The 20,356-nt window shown below is 45.0% G+C and overlaps 3 protein-coding genes across 6 annotated transcripts in view; 1 reads left to right on the top strand and 2 right to left on the bottom strand.

Moving 5' to 3' along the window:
- Nucleotides 1-4,055, bottom strand: part of spega (striated muscle enriched protein kinase a) — a 39,139-nt gene extending 35,084 nt beyond the window's left edge. The window contains exons 1-2 of one of the 3 annotated variants that reach the window (XR_004789829.2): nucleotides 3,227-4,055; nucleotides 2,531-3,088 (exon numbers count right to left, since the gene is read on the bottom strand). Coding sequence is in view for 2 of the 3 variants with exons in the window: in XM_035622873.2 (XP_035478766.2) it covers nucleotides 2,531-2,912 (382 nt within the window). In the remaining variant the exon portion in view is untranslated. The remainder of the gene's footprint in view (nucleotides 1-2,530; nucleotides 3,089-3,226) is intronic. The other 2 variants (XM_035622873.2, XM_035622881.2) reach the window with 2 other exon arrangements.
- Nucleotides 4,056-6,338: 2,283 nt separating this feature from the next.
- inha (inhibin subunit alpha) lies at nucleotides 6,339-8,714 on the top strand. Its single transcript, XM_035636382.2, has 2 exons — nucleotides 6,339-6,750; nucleotides 7,412-8,714. Exons 1-2 carry the CDS (start codon nucleotides 6,444-6,446, stop codon nucleotides 8,158-8,160), a joined length of 1,056 nt encoding a protein of 351 aa, XP_035492275.1. The 5' UTR covers nucleotides 6,339-6,443; the 3' UTR covers nucleotides 8,161-8,714.
- Nucleotides 8,715-8,850: 136 nt separating this feature from the next.
- Nucleotides 8,851-16,316, bottom strand: LOC118312071 (gap junction gamma-1 protein-like). 2 transcript variants are annotated; one of them, XM_035636364.2, is made up of 5 exons: nucleotides 16,081-16,316; nucleotides 11,823-12,092; nucleotides 11,486-11,714; nucleotides 10,689-11,378; nucleotides 8,851-10,422 (listed from the first exon to the last, which is right to left on the bottom strand). In XM_035636364.2, the coding sequence occupies exons 2-5, from the start codon at nucleotides 12,060-12,062 to the stop codon at nucleotides 10,409-10,411; spliced, it is 1,173 nt and encodes a 390-aa protein (XP_035492257.2). In that variant the 5' UTR covers nucleotides 12,063-12,092; nucleotides 16,081-16,316; the 3' UTR covers nucleotides 8,851-10,408. The 2 variants fall into 2 exon arrangements, with proteins under 2 accessions (XP_035492257.2, XP_035492264.2); XM_035636371.2 differs by having other exon boundaries at nucleotides 11,823-12,089.
- Between the last annotated feature and the right edge of the window lie 4,040 nt (nucleotides 16,317-20,356).

Here is a 20,356-nt window from a genome sequence, read left to right as displayed (position 1 = left end):
TTCTGCGTCACAATACGAAAGAAACGATCTGATATTGTTAATGCAGCTCAAAATACCACGGGCGACTGACGTGTTTGCGACTCCACAAACTCCATCAGACTGCTTATCCAGCCTCTATACGTCTGACAGTGTGTAAGTAAAAAGCCACACGCCAGAGGGTGATGTCAATAGAGGAGTCTGGACTCGTGACACAGCACGACTCTGGCTCCTGGTTGGTCGGATCTCTCAGGAAGCGGCACACCTGACCGGCTGTCTGACTCACCGACTCAAAAGCAGCTAGATCGCCCTTTAAAATGTGTGACACGTGTGCACTGACGCACAATAACAGACACCAACACAATACACATCCACAGCCTCCCCCCCCCACCATCACTTTAGTTCACCCTTCTCATCCCGTTTTCGTCACGCTGACCGTGATTGAGTGTGACAGAGCGGCGTCTTGACCATGGTGATGCTATTATTATCTGTGATGTCTGCCGGTGCAATCGGAGAAGAGGGGGCCAGCGGCGTACACAAATCACTAAAGCACGAGCCCTCTGGCCGGCGCGGCACATACCAGGCCATAAATAACCACAAGGAGAGAGAGAGAGAGAGAGTAGGGGGCGATGTAAGAGGGAGGCGGAGGTCAGAGAGACAGTACGAAAGCTAGGACTGTGTGAAAAAAGTATTATTTTGCTGTTTGTTATTCTTAAAAATGATGACACAAATCTGACAAAAGTTAGCAAAAAAAAACAACAATACTGCTTTTGAAGGAGTTCAAGCCAGGTCTGTTTTAGCGAGGGTTCATAAGCAGTGACTTAAATGCTGAGAATGAAAAATATGGATCATTTTGATATTTTATGCTTCATAGTTATGCTCATGTGTCTGTTTGCAAGTTATTTCAGTGCATTGACTTGAGAATTTAATATTCTAGGTTTGCAGCAGCTATGCAGGCCTTTTTTGTATTTTATTTTTATTTTAGAATTATACAAGCAACAGGTAGAAAACTTGACCCTTTTTTCCGAGTCCAAGTCAAGTCTCGACCCAAAGTTCAAATGTCAAGTTTGCAGGTCTGGCCATAGAGTAAATGTAAATAAATATAAAACTGTAACAAAGACAAAAAAAAAAAGCACTGTTAGATAAGTTTAAAATCTGAACTTCAATCACGCCCGAAATCAGCGGGACGAGACAGAAGAGGAGACAGGGGCAAAGAAAAGACACAAAGAGCAGAAATAGGCATTAGGTCGAAATGTGCTGGATCGACGTGAGAAGATCAAAACCCAGGAGAGTGAGATAGAGAGGTGCTGAGTGGTACGCCAGCTGCACCATACATGCCAGCTCTTGGTGTGAGAGCTCAACTGTCAACTTTCTCCACGGGCCAAGGCAGTAAGAGCACGATCAAACACACGCAGCAGCACGACAATGATCTCACCGCAAACAACACTCTGTCACTCAAATGGATGAGGCAAACTGGTCGGTAGAGTTTTCACACCAGCAAACCTGTCACATTGTGTTCTTGTCCCATTGAAAAGCCAGTGAGAACTCACTTGTGAACTAACTTTCTACTTATTAGACACTGGGTTCGAATCCTGGTGATTTCAAGTGACATTATTCCTGATCGGTTCTTTAACCATCAATAACTACAATATATTGTTTATTCCATAAAATAAAAAAGTTCTTATTGCCGCGTATCGACAAACAAAAACACAGATGGGAAAGGCTCATATTGGCCGATGTATCAGTTGTACTCTGAGTTGGGTTTAAAAAATCCCACAGGGCCACACTGACAAACGCTATCCTTGGTTTACATCATAACATGCACTAAATACATATTTCTATCACACTGAGAGGGCAAATGATGTGCTTTGAGTGTGAGAGAGGTAAATGGGACGTGAGGAAAACGATGTGGAAGGTGAAACATGCTGGGATTTCTCTTAGCGAAGCCCTTTCAGAGAGATAATGTATGTCTGTGTGAATTTATGCTTGCAGAACTACCACCCTGGGCAGAACTGTCCCTAATTTTTGGTAGTGGAACAGCAAGGGCAGCAATACAGTTATAATTAATCGGTAAGTTTGAGCTTCGCATAAGTTGCCGCCTCTGCAGTGCAAAAGAGACTGCCAATACCACACTATAACTTATAAATCAATACACATGGGAAAAAAAGCTTGAGCACACATTGTTAGTTTCTGCAAAATTGAAATAAAATTCCTGACCGCTGAAAAGCACTTGGTTTCCAACCACAGGGGAAAGAAGGCTTTTTGAGCTGTGGCAAAAAATGTCAACATCACAGCGAGTGCTTGAGTTTATTCCACGATTTACACCACAACATCACCCAAAGGTGAAAAAAGCAACTGCTGGTGACACTCATCACCTCCAATGAATCTGGTTCCTCGAGCGAATTTTAAGTATCGCCCCATGACATGAGCAGCAGGCGGGTTAACATTTACTGACTGGGATGATGCTTAAAGACATTAAATATTCATTCGAATAGAAAGTCTGGAGATTTCTAGTTATTGACCATAACCAAACAACACCAATGTCTGTGATTACCTTCACCAAGGTCCATGATGGCCAGGACAGCACTGCAGCTCGCCTCTCCCAGCTCATTGGTCGCCACGCAGGTATACAAGCCGGCGTCGCTTGTGCGGCAGTCCCGTATCCACAGTCCCCCTGAGTCCTGGGCTTCTGACAGAGGAAGGAGTTCATCGTTGTGGTACCAGGCGAGCAAAGGCTTCGGAAATCCTGCCACCGTGACCCTTAGTCGAATGTCACAGCCTGTTCCCACCGCCGCCTTGCGGAGTTTGCGGCTGAAGATCGGCGCCTTGGGTTCTTGTGTTGCACTCCCAGTGTCTGGAACAACATGGTCCTCCGAGACTCTGGGCCTCTTGGGAGGAACGTCCAGACTGGGACTGGCTCCGGGGCCTTCTGCCATCTTGATTTTTTTTCCTTCACACCTTTAGGGACTGCACTTTTTTATCAGGCAATTTCTCTGGTTATCAGGACAGGTTGCAGTTATTGAGGGCCTTTTCTGAAAAACTCGGTTCAGATATCTCTGGCCTCAGGGGAAGTAGAGGCAAGGCAGGTTGACCTGGGCTGTTGCACCGGGCACTGTAAGGACCAGAGCACATTAAGCAGAATAACATCAAAGTTAGGTTTAGACATTGTGCTCATCAGGAAAAAAAAAAAGTAGATTTGTCATAATTTTTAAATCCAACACACCACATGGACAAAAGTAATGGAACGTACCTCTTCAGGATGTGATGATACAAGCAGTGAAGAAGTCACTACACCCATTATGGCGCAGCTACTGGTCTGTGGTTTTACACCTAAAACTACAGTCAGGGGCATTTTTAAGTGTGTAATTAAGGGGCAGGTTGGTAGGAACGCCCTTAAAAAAGATTTGTGCCCTCTTTTTAACGTTTACAACTTTTCCCAATCATTTTCAAGTTGTTATTATTGAATAGAATGTCAGATCAGCAAAAGTCTACTTGGGTCCTTTTCGGACTTCAAGTCATATTTAGAAGTCCGACATTCATAATGTAAAAAAAATAAATAAAAATGGAACACCGTAGTCATTGATCAAAGAAAACATTAGACTCTGGATTTGCTTCCTTTGCTAATTAACGATATCCCACTAATGTGCTCTGGCAAAAAGAGTTGCCTAAAAATAGACTTTATCCGAGAATAGAAAGAAAACGCACCGTACCTCAGGAATCCCTTTGGACACCCCCACAAAGTCCAAGTTAACGTAACAAGATCCATGGAGCAAAATATTTCATCTCAAATCATTTGCTAAAGCCAACGTCGCTGTGTCCTGTAGCGAGCGAGGGCCGGAGGTGTAAGTCCACCCTAGATCATGTGGCATTAGCAGCCCCTGCCACGGTTCCTTTCAACAGCCCGAACCCCCGGTGAGGAGTGGCAGAGACAGAGAGAGAGAGAGCCACTCGGGCTTTCTGCTCCGCACTATTTTCACCTTTGATTACTTGAAAAAAAACAAAAAGTAAAATAAAAAAACAACCACTCCTTTCTGTTTCAGGCTCCCAAGTACTTAAATCCATGTTATCATGGCCTCCTCTCTCTCCAGTGTCCCCCCCGTCCCACTGCTGCACCCCCAACTCCCTCAGGTTGGAAACGACAGCTGCACCACCACAGATAGGTCACATTTCTCGGGCTGCCATGTACGACCTACACACGCACACACACACACACACACGAACACACGCGAACACACGCACGCACACACGCTTCAGATAATGTTATCAGCCAAAATGTGTGTCTGTGCCTGTGTGCCAGTTGGAGTAGCTATAAAAAGGAAAGTCTAAGAATAAAGATGAGACTTAGTGATTTGTACAATTATAGAGGAGTGATATAACGTTACAAAACAATACAATACAAGGTTGGAACAATTGCAGTAGACACAATAGAATGTTGTCATGTTTATATTCAACTGGAGCAGTCTGTTGCGTAGACTTCCTGCATTGAATAGAGACTCTGTCAGACTTCTGATGAATGCAGTTATCTACAATCCACGTCATCCGACACACGTACACAATGACATGGATTGTAGGTATTTAAAATGGCTATTTCTTATTTTTTTTCCAAAAGTATGAGGAAGAGCCTTGTGCACAAAATGTCAATTACGCAAATGCAATCCTTCTAGGTGTGCTAAATATGCAGCAATTTGTGACCCAGTTTTTAAGATTTGATAAAATAAACGTTTTATGTTGTTCAATAATTTTTTTTGTTGTATTAAGTGAATATCGCCTCATCCTTTTATTATTGAAAGCAAACTATTCATATGTTTTGAATGCAGATACAGTCAGCACATATTTTCCTCGGGGACATTTCTGGACTTCAGGCCGGGCACTTTGATCCAGTGACACCTCTCAGAGGGAAAGTGCCACCCTGCATGGAGCCGATTTAACGGGTGAGTGAGCTTGAAAGAACGTGGCCGGTTCTTCACGTCGCCCTGACTTCATCCTGCTTTTGGAAGGATTTGACATTGGGGAGCTGTTGCTGTGGCAACAGGTGCTGAAAGATTTTCAGTTTGTCGCCGGCTTTTTCGAAAATTGGATAATGAAATCTCAATAAACCAAAACAAAGGAATACGGCCATGGCAATAAGGCATAACCTGTAACACCTTAAACATAAGGTTCATCGGTTTCATCAAGATTAGCACTATTACTGGTAGTATAGCAAAATGGCTGGTTCATTTCTCTCAATATGGACTTAATATTCCATATTATTAATTAATTACATTAACACTTGCTTTTCTTTTAAGTCCTCAGGTGTAATAATAATAAAAAAAGCTTGGCATATCACATCCACCGCAACTATCTGCACCGGTAATGTGTGAAGTCAGTTCTGCTTGTTAACGTTATTTTAAGATGATTTCTCAAGACATCATGTTATGCCAAATGTGGGGTGTGAAACATCGAGCACAGGTGGAACACATTGGGAGCAGGTGCAGACAGTCACAGGGACAGGAGACACAGGGGGAAAAGTCAAGTGAACAGAAACTAGACACAGGGGGAAAGGAAGTGACGCGACAAGAGGACGACGTCAACAAAGTAAAACAGGAAAGAGACACACTAAATGCAAGAGACACGAGGGACAACAAAAAGTAACTTAACGGAGGCTCGCGAGGAATGCCAAATGAACACAAATCAAAAAAAAACACGAGAGCCAATCAAAAACGTGAGCAACCGAACACTGACAAAGCAAGTGGCCACAAGCTCCGACATGTGTTCAAGGGGGCCGACACCAGTAGAATTGAAACGAGCCTGAAACTGGATGTGTTTTTGGAGCGAGCTCCTGTGCCCTATCTGCTGTAACATTGTGCCCAATGAATCGCTGATGATAAATAAATAAATAAAAAACGCCTTGAACAGAAACATATCATGTGAAAGAATATTTTTCTGCAGAGACCGACTTCAAGGCCTTCAAGGCCAGTCAGATAAAGGAGGCACACATCGGTTTCCTTCCCACGGACAAAGACTTTTTGTTCTGTGGGAAAACAGGTGTGTATTGTGAGTGGATTATGTCTGGAGGCTACAAACGAATGTTTCTCAGCCACAGATAATATCTGGAATGCTGCGCTTTGCATTGATGATGAACATTGATATTGACCAAGAACCCCCTGCTCCAGCCACCAGTCAACCACCCAAAAGCAACTCTGCAGAATATAAAATAAGAATAACAGGCAAACACATTCCCCCGTTGCTGGGCGAAACGGCTACAAAACCAGATAATTCGATATCCCAAGGCCATTCCTTGCTATCTTCCATTTGTTGTTGGCAACAAAGGGGTTTTTCACTCCGACTCAGATAGCCGCGGAGCCAAACAAATACATCTAGGAATTAGGGTTGGTCGCAGAAGAGAAACAGTTTCCTGGTGCTGCTCAGAACTCCGCCGCTACACCTTGAAGACGTTTCATGTGAAGTGGTCGTGACACGCTGCAGTCATGGTGTCCTGTGCTCTTCTCTTCCTGGGTGTTTTGGGGATCCTCGGTGTGATTGAAGGCTGCCGGGGAGAGGATGTGTCCAGGGAGGCAGTGTTGTCGTGGCTCAGCGGGCGGGTTCTGGAGGGCCTCGGGCTGGACGAGCCTCCCGTGGCCACAGTGCAGGGCCCCGACGTGGACATGGCACAGCAAGGGCGAGCGGGGCGTCTGCATCGGCGGGCCCCCCCCAGGACGAGCAGCACAACGTGGGTCAGCCATGGAGCCAGTCCAAACCAGGATGTGTCTCAAATCATTCTCTTCCCCAGTTCTGGTGAGATTCCTATGGCGCTTTTCCTTCTCTTTTCAGTCAACAGTATTTGAAAAGTTTCACAACCAAAACATTACGATCCTTCCTCTTTGGACTGTTGAATTCAGGAAAATAATTTAAAAAAGCAAAGTGGTATTGTTCTGCGACCTGTCCAGGGTGTACCCCGCCTCTCGCCCAATGTTAGCTGGGATTGGCTCCAGGCCCCCCGCGACCCTTAAATGGATAAAGCTGTAGACGATGGATGGATGGATGGTGTTGTTCTTATGTTCTTGTTTTCTAGGTGTGATTATCGGGGAAGGAGATGTGTGTATTGCATACGATTCACTAAATGGAATTACATTCTTTTTAATGCAAACAAAGGATATGTCATCTGCAAAAACAATTAAAGCCAAAGAGTTGCACTTTTACATTACTTTTAAAAAATCAGGGGGAAGACAAGATTTGTGTGTAGACATACAGTAGAAACTATGTCAAAGACCTTTACATAAAGCCCCTGTGTACATGTATAGATTTTGAATGTGATTATAGCAGCTAAATAGTAACTCAATGCTCAATACTCAACCCACATGACGTGATGTGCATTGTTTTTGGAAAAATAAGGTCTAGGAGATACGGGAGTGCATTGTCCCAGCTCACCGAGTTGTCTCTAATCTTACTTTGGCAGACTCATCTTGTGCCAGATCGGACTCAGCTTCAGGAGAAACCACCGAAAGCCACTTCACCTATTACTTCCAGCCATCCTTGAACGACCAGGAGACCCTGGTCACGTCTGCCCACCTGTGGTTCTACGCGGGCGAAGGAGCCACAGTCAACACTTCCGCCCCGCTGTTCATTCTAACTTCAGCGCAGCAGCTTCTCCAGGCAGCAGAAGCTCCATCACAGATGAGCTCCGACGGATGGAGCACCTACCAACTGGATCAGACGCTGCTGGCCTCCGTCGCTCAGGGCCCTTTCCTCCTGCAGGTCCGCTGTCCAGCCTGCGAGTGCCACGCCAACGAACCAGACAAAATGCCCTTCCTTGACCTTCGCGCTCGGCCTCGGGGTCCAGCCCATGCACCCCGTCATGCACCACGGAACATTCCCTGGTCTCCTTCTGCCATTGACCTACTACAGCGGCCCTCTCCGGAGAGACCAGAGCACAGCGACTGCCAGCGAGCAGAGATCGAAATCAGCTTCGAGGAGCTGGGCTGGGACAATTGGATTGTCCATCCCAAGGTGCTGACCTTCTACTACTGCCACGGAAACTGCTCGGCCCAGGATCGGACCATCACGATGCTGGGGATGAGTCAGTGCTGCGCTCCGGTCCCGGGGAGCATGAGGTCCCTGAGGATCACCACAACATCCGATGGTGGCTACTCGTTCAAGTACGAGACCTTGCCCAACATTATACCCGAAGAGTGTACTTGTATCTGAACATGAACGTTTCTAAGGGCTAGTTCACCTAAGTTACAAAAGGACATTTCTTTTTACCCCATTTAGCCACACAGATTTTATGTCCTGAGAATATTCCAGCCTAATTATGTACTTGTATATGCACACTTACCTTTTTTACAGTTAATACAGAGAAGAATCAATATACTCAACTGCTAACACTAACAGGAAAAGACGCACAACGTTGCCAATTTAACTTTACTAACAAAAAGAAAAAGCTTTTAACTCTTATCCTGAAGCTCGTTTTACCACCACTCAAGTCTTTTGAAAAAGTGTCCATCAACAGCAACCAAGCATTTTTATATGCAATACACTATTCTGCCAGTAATCATCTTTTAACATAATGAATGTTTATTTAGCTTCAATGTGCAAGTAAAAAGGCATCAATTTCTTGTCGTTTTGATTCTCACCTGTAGAGGGCAGTGCTTACCTATGTTTAAACTGCACCATTTCAGTACCTTTACATAAAGACTTTTGTGTTGTTAACTGAAATCATGTAGTCTAAAGAATCATTAAAACATGGACGTGAATTGTTATCTGTAAATACCACAAATGTGGGAGGAAGTGTTTCAGACTTTCCTTGGTTTTTACTGGATTAACTTTACAAATTCAGTTCAAGATCCTTCGTTAATTTACTTGCCAAGTTTTCAAAGAGAGGCCAAAAACCAAACACTTTGTTCATATATATTTATTTATTTACTCTGAAGAAAAATAATCTCTACAGTTACAAAAACTACAAAACTTGCAATAGAAAAAAAAACAAACAAGTATAAACCACTGAAGTACCATATTCAGCATGAAATGTCGTACCTTTTTATAAGTAGCAAAACTGGAAGTGAGATGATAACAAGAATACAGCATCAAACCTCTCCCTTGGCAAACTGTAGTTTGAATTTATTTTCCAGCCACAGAACATAAAACCAAGTGCCAGGCAACAAACAAGTATGAACTCTGCACGAACAATGAAAGCTTGCTGATGATGAAAAGTCTCGCAGTGAATCGAAGATTGTGTGTGTTTACATGGCACCCGGGCCGTGTGCCGGCAGCCAGCTGTCATACTCTCCTCAGCTGGCTTCTCCAGGATGCAGAGGAGGAGCAGCGGTGCATGTCAGGGACGGAAAATATGGCTCACCAAAGAAGAATGTAAATTTCAAAAGACACGGGTGAAGTTTTCACTGTTGACAGTAGCCTTGGAGACAGATGTTACAAGAAATCCACAAAATGAAATGAAATTTTGCAATGGAGAACATTGTGAATCAGTTTTATAGAACATCAGTTAGAGAAGAAAGTAATAACCAACATCCAAGTGCCTACTTCCAAGAACTTTTGTGAAACAGACGGTGTTTGTTATGCCAACACTACTCTCTAGAAAAAAGGTAACTAATCTATAGATTTGGTCATTGTATAAAAAAAAAAAAAAAAAAAAAAAAAGGTACTTTTAAATGATCTGATTGTACAAACAAATGATTCTTGGAAATTCCTCACACCATTTCTTGTCAATAAAGAATTCAAGCATTTTCCAGGTAAACATTTTGGCAGATTGGGTAAGTGACACAGGCTTCAAATATCTGTCAAACATGATCTGAAATGGTGTGGTTTCTTGCTAAGAAACAATAATCCCCAGAATCTAATCTGTTTGAATTAACGTGACTCATCTGGTGCAGGTTAAGCCCGCTGCACACGCTCCAAAAACAATATTGCCCACGGCTGCGCTGTTTGGGATTCTCTCTGAGGCCAACAAGCCTCAACAGAGTCTTGACATTTTATAAAAAGGGAGCCTCTTTGTTTTTCCGTGAAGCTGGAGGAGTTTAAAGCTCATGACGATCCTTACCAGGTCTGAAACGGACAAGGATATTGTTTGGCCACGATAACACGACAGTGGGTGAAAGAGCAGGGTGTAGACAAGGTTTTTAGCCGAAGGCACAGTCGAGGCTTAAACATAGGCTGGCGAGCGAGAATCCGAGATGTGGCAGGCTTTCAAGTTTAGAGTCCTGGAGATGAACCATTTGTCACAACACAGCTCGGTCAGCGTTTCTCTCTCTCTTTTCGACTAACCCCTAATACTGAAAGGCTCATTTCTCTCATTCACTCATTCACGCATACACATACACATAAACACTCACAAACTTTGGTCTCCCTCAGTGGTCTGACTGCATTCCCATATGTGCTTCCCCCATGTGTTTAAGGCCAGTAGGAATGAAGGAACAGACGTTTGAGGCAGGAAGCACGCTCAGGCATGTAGTCCTGGGAGAGGGAGAGACAACACAGGACTATTCAGCATGTTGTGTTCACTTGAACCCGGATTTTTTGCTGACTTTGCTGAAAAATCAACTTAATTTCAGGGTTTTGAACTTGGGCTTTGAAATCCACAAAAACTGACAGAATATATTAATATTTCTGCAAATAGCTTGCTCATTGCTTAGTTCAATGGCATAGGAATAAATTAGCCTGCTTACAAGCAGACGCTTAACCTTCAAATTAGACAAGAGCATGTTTTAACTTTCCGTTACCTTTCTCGCTCGCCTCTCCCTGCTTTTCCTGGGCAAAGTTGAGGCGGTTCTGCTCGGCGGCCGTCTGTGCGGCCGCGTTTACCTCTGGGCTGCTGCTTCGCGACGGACTACCTTCGTCTGCCTGGTAGGCCAGGTCGAGGTGCTGCTGCGCCAGCTTCAGGTGCCTCCTCAGCCGCTCCATCTCCCTGGACGAGGTCACCTCATCCCCGAAGCTCTCCCTGCCAGAGTCGGCTATGGGCGATTCCCTCAGCTCTCCTTTTAGTTTCTCCTTCTTCATGGTGGCGTGGTATCCTGGCGGGGCTGTCGCCAGGGAACGTGAGGAGGGTGGTGGCACCGGGGGTTGAGGCCGAGGGTTGAGGGTGGCCCGCCTGCGGAAGGTGTCGCGAATGCCGCCGATCCCCAAGTGGAGGATTTCCAGGAGGGTGAGAAGCAGGCAGAGGAAAGACACCACGTACATCACCAGCAGGAAGATGGTCTTCTCCGTGGGGCGGGACACGAAGCAGTCCACCGTGTGCGGGCACGGTGAGCGAGTGCAGACATAGGAGGGTATCACCTCAAAGCCGTAGAGGATGTACTGGCCTAACAGAAAGCCCACCTCGAAGGACGAGCGCCACAGCAGCTGGCACACGTAGACCTTCATCAGTCCGTCACGCATAATCCGCCGACGACCATCATGCTTTTTCTCTGAGCCTTGAAAACGGAGAACGCCGGTTAGACACAGATTTAGTCACTATTAAAAAACAATCCACTTGATAGAACATTCGGATGTTATGGGTCTGCCATGCTTGTTGCCCTACTTTTGTCTGCTTTGTCAGGCTTGTCTGGTTCAATCTCTTCAGCAATCATCGGGTCTTCCTCGCCATTGTCCTCCGCCTCCTCATAGTCGCGAACTGCCCCACGGCTGACGATGGGCATCCTCTTCTTCTTCGTGGTCCGGCTCGGCCGGTACTCGCTGTCTTCCATGCGGGCGATCTTGTGCATGGCGAATCCCAGGTACATAATAGTCGGGGTTGTGATCATGATGACCTGGACAAAACACAAATGCATGTAGACCAAATTTAGCAAGAGAGGAAGAATATAACAGTTTCTGAGCCGTTTGTGTTCAACATTGATCAAAAGAGAAATGCCGCTCACCTGAAAGATCCAGAAACGGACGTGCGAGAGCGGCGCAAACGCATCATAGCACACGTTCTCACACCCGGGCTGCTGCGTGTTGCAGACAAATTTGCTCTGTTCATCGTAGTAGATGGTTTCACCCCCCACGGCCGTCAGCACGATGCGGAAGATGATGAGCACCGTCAGCCATATCTTCCCCACGAAGGTGGAGTGGTTGGAGATCTCATCCAGCAGACGCGTTAGGAAGCTCCAACTCATGGTGCCAAGGTGACTGGGGATCTAAATCTGCTGTGGATAGGAAAAAAAAAAAAGACAATAAACAATAGTTTTTTGTGCAGCTTTACAGCAATTTTTTTTTCCTTTGGGTCACAGAACCCTTCGCAAATAAAATGAACTGACAACCAGAAAAGCCATTACAAAATGTGAATTCACAGTGAGTTTCAAAAAAGTAAAGTCCCATGTTTCCCAAAATGTTTAAGAAAATGCTCCAAAATCACAATTTTGACTCGCTGAAACAAGAACGTTGTCTGGTTTTGGCCTTTAATGAGGGAAAACCCAACCAAAGATTGTCGGTTGGGTTCTGGGAAACTCAAACAGCATTTTTCTCTACATCCTGCCATTTTATAAACCAAATAATCATTTGAGAAAACCAAAAAACATTTGCGCACAACGTGACTAGAAGGACGCTCGGAGACCAAACACCTCTGCCAAGGCTGACGCCCTACATCTCACCAAATTAAAGAAGTGGAATAAAATTCCTAGATCCGCCCGTTTATATGAATCTGCTCCAAAATGTTATGAATTCTTCCTCGGGTCATGCCCTACCCCTCCACAAAATTTCACGGAAGTCAGTCCACTCATTTTTTTTAAATAATTCTGCTGACGGGCTAACAAAACAGCAACCTTGCTGACCTTTAAAAACCCAGAGGCTTTTCTGAAACACTGGACTAATAAGAGTGTACACGTGCATCAAACTACCAGGTTTACACTTTCACGAAAATGGTCAATGCGAGGATTTCTGGGTAAACCTCAACCGCAGGGCTGGTCGACCAATAAACACAGCCGCATGCATTTCGATTTAATCAGACGCAGATCTCTCAGACATGCAGGTATCCACGCATGAGCTCCACACAACGGCGTGAATCAGAGGGTGCCTCTCTAATCCTGGGAGCAAGTTGGGTAAACCCACATTCTTACAGCTCGCTGCGAAAGGCTGAGCTGCTTAATCAAACATCAAAGTGTCGGCGGGGGTGAGTTGCCAGAGAGACTTGCTGTGGGCTTTGCACTGCAGGTATTTCGATGCGTAGACCGGTGAATGGGGCTACGAACGCATTTCCTGTCACACAGCCAGAAGTGATCCCTTTAAACTCTTCCAATCTGGCACTTCCAACACGAGGGTCCGGAACAGCGGCTGGTCTGTGGCTCGGTGTCAAAAGATAAACCTTTCAGACAGTTCTTTAAATTCGTGTGGTAGTTTGACAATGTTTTTTCTTGTTAGGATAAGTAGGTTTTTCTCTCCCTAAAAAGTAGCAAATGCCCGTTTCAACATCAGTTTGGTTTACGAATATGTTCCTCACTCAAGTGGGACGCAGGAAAACATTCTAACCTGATACTACTATACATCTCTAAATGGCAGAAAAGGGAACAATAATCAGGATTTCAGGACTTATTGCAACAGGACAAGTCTTTAGCTATTGGAAACATCTGGAGACATGTCTGCATGATGCTCAGGCCTTCACTTGCCAGGTTACTCATCAATTCCTCTTGCACAAAAATCCTTTGTCCAAACCGGCACCTTCAGACGCTGACACATGGCATGAGCGTGACTTGCCTGAGCCCGACCAGAAAGGAAATATTTTGCCAAAAAACCACCCACATGTAAAAAGTTCATGGACTCGTCAGCCACACCAGAGCGCGGCCTCGCCTCGGTTAGATTCTAGACAGTCAAAATTATGGACCTCGAAAAGCTCCGACCCCAAGTACGTCACGTTTCTGGGGCGCTAAAGTTAGAACTAAATCACACTTTTAAAAATAATTATACAAGAGAGACACTGCACCAACATTTCTCTTAAAAAAACAACAACACCCCCGTGTCTGCTAAATGTGGATTTTCAGTCATGGGAAAGGTTCAAGTGTTTGACAAAACAGACCCGAGTGACACTGTAGTGCAGCTGCAAGGTGACATCTGTTCTACCCCTACCATGCAATTAGAAACCCCACCTTTTAATGGCGTAGGATGTTTCGGCCGAGTCATAAATCACTTTGTTTTAACAAAGATTATTGCTAGTTTTTTTGTTTTTTTCAGAGGCAGATTGTCCTCTGACACATCCGTCAGTCGCAGTTTGGTTTCCCCTCCCCATCAGAAACTATGTCCACTTGATACTCTCCAGCGTCGTCGTGCAAAACAGTGACCAAAAAGCAGAAATCCAGCCTAAACCACTAATGGTCTTCTAATATCTGTACAATCAAAAGCCACACGAGCTTGCCAACGCCAGGAACTAGATATTTAAATTTGGAGTGGTTAAACGTCTTGCTTGGGGCCACTTTTTTTTTCTTCCTTTCCCAGCTGAGTCACGTGAGGGTAGAGGGGGCACCTGGAACATTTTAATGTGTCATTTCTGGACTTGTATCTCGGTAAGAAATGGAGAAATATGTGACGACCCTGTCTGTGGAGCCACCTCGCTCCAAAAGTCAGTACGTACGAACTTGAAAAAACCCTTATGTTTGTGCCCGAGTTCCCACGCACTTCCATCCAAAACACAAAATTAACCCACGAACTAAAGGCCAAATTGAAAGCTCCTCTCGATGCATGGCCAAGCGTGGCCCACATTTCCCAGCAGACTCTCTGTGAACCGTTCCCGGCTGGCGAATTGATTCTTTTTCAGTCTCCTGACTCGCAGCTCACAAGTCACTGTCCCTTTCAGACGCCTGTTAAAGCTGCTGTCGGTTTTGTGATACAGAGGCTGCGTGCAGCAGGTGTTGCCGCTCCAAAAGTCCCCTCCTATACGGCTCCATGAAAGGCTTCACAAGGGTTGGGGGGGGGAGATGATTAAAGACTGAGAAGTCGTCTCTCCTTGTGCACCCACAGCAGCAGACAACATTTACCTTTACAGCAGCTCCTGTAAACACACCGTTAAAAAAATAAATAAAAAAAATACCTTGCTGCTTTCTGCTCCTAATAGAGACACAAAGGAAGGGGGGGGGGGGCAGACATGTATTTGACTTGGACAAACTTTGGTTTTCCCGGCAGCTTTTGCAAGTGCCACCTTTTCCCAAACAGCTGACCAGGGTCGGCTTTGCACACAGTAGCTTATTTGCTCATGCAGGCAAAGGCCAGCTCAACTGATTTAATGGCTTCTTTTTTTCTTCTTCTTCTTTTCAGCTCCAGGAGGAGATGGAGATGGAGGGAGGGGGGCTGGAGAGGTTTTTGGGCAGAGGATCTGGACAAAGCGAAGGCGAGTTAACATTCCTGCCCTAACCAGAAGCAGAGAGCTGGATTTTTTTAGGGTTCAGGGAGCAGACACAGGCCACGTGAAATTCCCCACATGCAAATGCCCTGAGCAGCATCGACAAGAGATGTCAAGCACTCCTGTCTTCATGCACGAAAACAAAAAAAAGGAGCTTTTTCTCATCCACATATGCATTATAGAATTTTTTCTCTTTTTTTTTTTAAAGATCCTCAACACGCTCTGCTGAGTCAGACTGGGGCTGTTTTTGGACATTGTGGCATTCCTGCAGGGAAACAAAGCGCTGCCAGGGCTGCAGGGGAGGAAGCCGAAGAGAGAAATTAAAAAGAAAAGAAGAAAAAAAAAATGCGGAGAGTCTTAGAAGACGAAAGCATCATTTCACAGAAGGGCACAGACACGGGCAGTTGGGGGGGGGGCAGCCGCTATTAAAGCAGGGAGAGTTACTCATTAAACAAACAAAGGAAAATCACTGCAAGGCGCAGAGGCTTTATATAGCCATTCCGATGTGGAGCTTTTTTTTCTTGGTTTTTTTTTTTTTAAACCTCCCGTGGATTTTTAGCAGTTTTTAAATCATACCACGTCACCTTTAAACAGCTCGAGTCGCACTTTAAAAATTGTTTTTATAATAATAATAATAATAACTTTGGCAAAGTCTCTGAATGTTCGCCTCGGGGCTTCGGAAGCGGACGCAAACGGGACTCGCCGCGGAGCGACCCGGACCTCGGTCCGCGGCGGCGGCGGAGGAGAGAAACTTCTCGGTCGTCGAGCAAACTTTCGAATAAAGTTGGGGGGGGGGGAAAGAAACTCACGTTTTGGTCTTCACGAATCCCCCTTCCCCTCGTGCCGGACAGCCACCTTCTTGTGCTGCGCTCCGCGCGTCGTCTGCCGCTTAATTGCTCGACCAGGTTTTCCTAATTAGCGCGCGCTCCTCTCTCTCTCTCTCTCTGTCTGTCTGTGTCTCTCTCTCTCCCTCTCTCTCTCTCTGTCTGTCTGTGTCTCTCTCTCTCCCTCTCTCTCTCTCTCTCTGTCTCTCTCTCTCTCTCTCTCTCTCTGTCTCTCTGTCTCTGTCTCTCTCTCTCTGTCTCTCTGTCTCTGTCTCTCTCTCTGTCTCTGTCTCTCTCTCTCTGTCTCTCTCTCTCTCTCTCTCTGTCTCTCTCTCTCTCTCTCTCTGTCTATGTCTCTCTCTCTCTCTCTCCCTCTCTCTCTCTCTCTCTGTCTCTCTCTCTCTCTCTCTCTCTCTCTCTCTCTCTCTGTCTCTCTCTCTCTGTCTATGTCTCTCTCTGTCTCTCTCTCTCTCTGTCTCTGTCTATGTCTCTCTCTCTCTCTGTCTCTGTCTCTCTCTCTCTGTCTCTCTCTCTCTCTGTCTCTCTCTCTCTGTCTATGTCTCTCTCTCTCTCTGTCTCTCTGTCTCTGTCTCTCTCTCTCTCTCTCTCTATGTCTCTCTCTCTCTCTGTCTCTCTCTCTCTCTCTCTCTCTCTCTCTATGTCTCTCTCTCTCTCTGTCTCTCTCTCTCTCTCTCTCTCTGTCTCTCTCTCCTCACCGGGGTCCCGCGTGAGTCCGCGTCTCTCGGCCTCTCACAGTGAACCCGCGCAGACCCGCGTTGACCCCATGTGTCGGGCTCCCGAAGAAGACGACAACAAAAAGAAGCAAGAAGGAGCCGAGGTTCCAGCAGAGCTCCTGCCACCACCCCCACCTCATCATCCTCCTCCTCCTCCTCGCACACCTCCTCCACGTTACTCGGCCCCATTCAGGAGGAGGAGGAGGCCCCCTTCGCCTGAAACCTGAGATCCACGACGACGACTACCGTTGGGGCCCCACGACCAAGGGCCACGGGGGAGCCTATTATCCGTCTCATAATATGATGATGCGCAGTGTCGCAGTTCAAACCTCGGGCCTCCGTGGGGACGTAGTGGGAATTTAAATCCTCTCTGACCTTTGTCACTAAGTCTTTATATAATACTACTACTTCTTCTCCTATTTCTACTACTACTACTTCTTATAAATATCGATTCTATTCTTTTTTGGCATTTTTCGAAACAAAGAAACCGAATACGCTGATGCAATTAGAGCTGCAACAGTTAATCGCCTGCGACTCAATTAATGGCCAACTATTTTGATAATCGATTCATCAAGTAGTTTTTATGGAGTCAATGTTCTCTGATTTCAGCTTCTTAAATGTGAATATTTTCTGGTTTCTTTGCTCCTATGAAAGTAAACTAAATGTATTGGGTGTGTGAACGAAACAAAACATCGTCGTCGGGTTTTTTAGGATACACGATTGAGACTTCACCATTTTATGGACCAAACAACCAATCGATGACTCGAGAAAATAATCAAAAGATTAGTCTTCAGCCACAGCATGTGATCCTGCCAAATAAAGTAAAAGGACAACCGTCTGCCACTGATCATAAAATCATAACACATTCAAATGCATTTCTTACTCAAACATATACCTGTGGGATGAGAACTAGAAAACTGGATTAGACTGTACGAGTTTTAGATATAACCTAATCAACAGCCTAATGATAATAAACTAAATACACATTTGGGTTTCTCTAGCAATTTATTATTACACTGCCAAACATGCTCAGCCCCCCCACAGAGGCTTTAAATTATGGAGGACTTAAACTGCCAAAAAACAAATAATTAATCAATAAATTGAATTAAAAATAAAAGTTGCCATTAATTTCTTTTTTAAATGCAACCTAAATTAATATTTTAAATTATAATTTGCTTTTGTATTTATCTACCTCATTAATTACACTATTCATTTTCATTCACCTTTGATTATCCATATTTATTTAAAATAATACATTTGAAAATGTATGTAATCAATCATTATGTATTATATTCCTTTTGCAATTTGTGGGACTTCACAAAAAACCCGCTGTCATTTACGTAACTCTTTGTTTTACTCACCTTATTTACATCCCACAATGCAACTTGTTTGCATCTTTCATTTGGGAGAATCTTTAAACCATATCTTTTGAAAACTCTACGTGCAGGTTGTGATAACCCCGGTGACATCAGTGCTTCCCCACATGCTTTTCGAGAAAAGTTATGAATGCTACAAAGTAAAAATGTGTGCAGCGACACAATAATCTAACGGTTAAGACCTTGTGTTGTCCCCTGGCGCACGGTTTTGGCAACCCAGAGCTGCGTGACTGCAGCTTTTCAAAAGAGCAGGCCCACCCTCTCCGAATTCATTTGACACAAGCAGTTCAGGAAAAACAACAGATTTCTCGCTGTCATGCACGGAGCAGCTGTGGTGCTCCTGCTTCACCAGAGGACCTGCAATGTTTTGGAGGAGGCATGTGAGATATGGAATCAGAACAGATGTCCAGCCCCCAAAGCCAAAAGGGCCGTGGCCACATCCCGGTTTCCCCTCCGATATGAACTTTACCACTCTGCCAAGAACATAAACCTGTGACATAAATTCATAGCATGCAGTCGTTATGACTCACGGATGTTTTTTGACTCATTAATTTCACCATATTGTGGGGGGGGGGGGGGGGGGGAGTAGATAAATATATACAAATATCACTAGGAGTTTCTTCCTGGAAGGATGGAGTTTACATAAAATATAAGAGAGACAAAAGTTACATATCTAGGTGCGTCTAAATAATCATTGCCCTTAAAAATCCTCTTTGTTTCCATGTTTCTAACTATTATGCATGATTTTAGGGCAAAAGTAGCCCTTTCCGACAAACCCCTCTCCAGAAGTGCTGGCTAAGAGCCCATAGTACTTCTTCTTTCCTATCCAGCTCCTAATATACTTATTGTTGACATGTGTACATGGAGCCCTTAAATCCGCAGTAGTGGACCTGCAGCTGTAACAGAAGTGTTCTTATTAAAAGATTTGTCTTTTTTTTTTCCCTGCACAAATCTTTTGGATCCTTCTGGATTTGTGCACCGTGACAGAAACCTCACCCCAACCAACACCCCAGTCAGCTATAGCCCGCCTGCCATGGTTATGTTCTGCACCTGCACCTGACCTTTGACCCTCTCTTTCAGAGACAAGAAATGTTAGAGGCCCTTGAAGACGTGCCGTTGTTTGTTGCGGAACATTAAAACCAGGCTTGCTTGTAGACATCGCCAGTCGTTTTGTACGTAAACCCACTGCTGGTTTTCGGGGGGGGGGGGGGGTTCCAGGTTCCTCGGTGAGGCCATGTGCACTGCACATGTAGGGCACCGGTGGCTGAGGAAATATTTACACTGTGAAATTGGTTAGCATACCTTTCACACACAGCCGAGCTTGGACTCGAACCACGCTCCGCTTTCGACGGGGGGGTGTCGAGCGGCCAAAACGAATGAGTCTGATCCAATACAAAAACATCCACTACCTCTTGCATTCTTCCTCCGAAAAAAAACAAAAAACACGTCATGACTAAGCCGAGCCAATAAAGTTGGAATGGCTCATGAAGACTGCAGGTTTAAAAGCCACATTTCTTCAGCACCGATAAAGGAATCAAACAATTAGTAATTAGGGAACACATTACAGGCCACATTCGATTCAAGTTTTTCAAACAGGGATTTTTTTTTTTCTCCTGTGAGGTTTCCGCCTTTTCTCCAACATGTACGAACAATTAGTTGGGAGAGAATATTCATTACTTCCAGCAGCAAATGAATACAAAATGCTCAGAACTCAAGACACAAGTGCAAGTGACGTGTCTTCAGGTCAAACTTTCCTCATCACAGACTACGACTGAAACATTATCAAGCAGGTGAAAGTAAACAGACGGAGAAACCTCTGGTGATTAAACTCAAAAGGCCTCAAAACCCAGGAAGTGCAAGTTCACCAGGGGAGGAGGTCAGAAACAACAGTTCGCCTTTTTTTTTCTTTTTTGGACAGTGCCGGATTGACAACCTCTGAAGAAGCCTCTTGGATGAAGGTGAAGCAACTTCAACTGAGTCCAGCTGCCCCCGATCCAACACCCCTCGTGGATAACTAGGACCTGGATGAATGAGAACCTCCACAGACAAGAGAATCATCATGGCTTTTTTTTGTGGTTTGCATCAGAATGCTATCGTTGGTGATTAACAGTAATTTAAATGAACGGTCTTTCTTACGCAAAACCACACACA

Source organism: Scophthalmus maximus, chromosome 1 (genome assembly GCF_022379125.1).
Source record: "Scophthalmus maximus strain ysfricsl-2021 chromosome 1, ASM2237912v1, whole genome shotgun sequence".
NCBI classification, from domain to species: domain Eukaryota; kingdom Metazoa; phylum Chordata; class Actinopteri; order Pleuronectiformes; family Scophthalmidae; genus Scophthalmus; species Scophthalmus maximus.
Note: the sequence above shows the minus strand (reverse complement) of the source record. Positions and strands in the feature narration are given on the sequence as shown.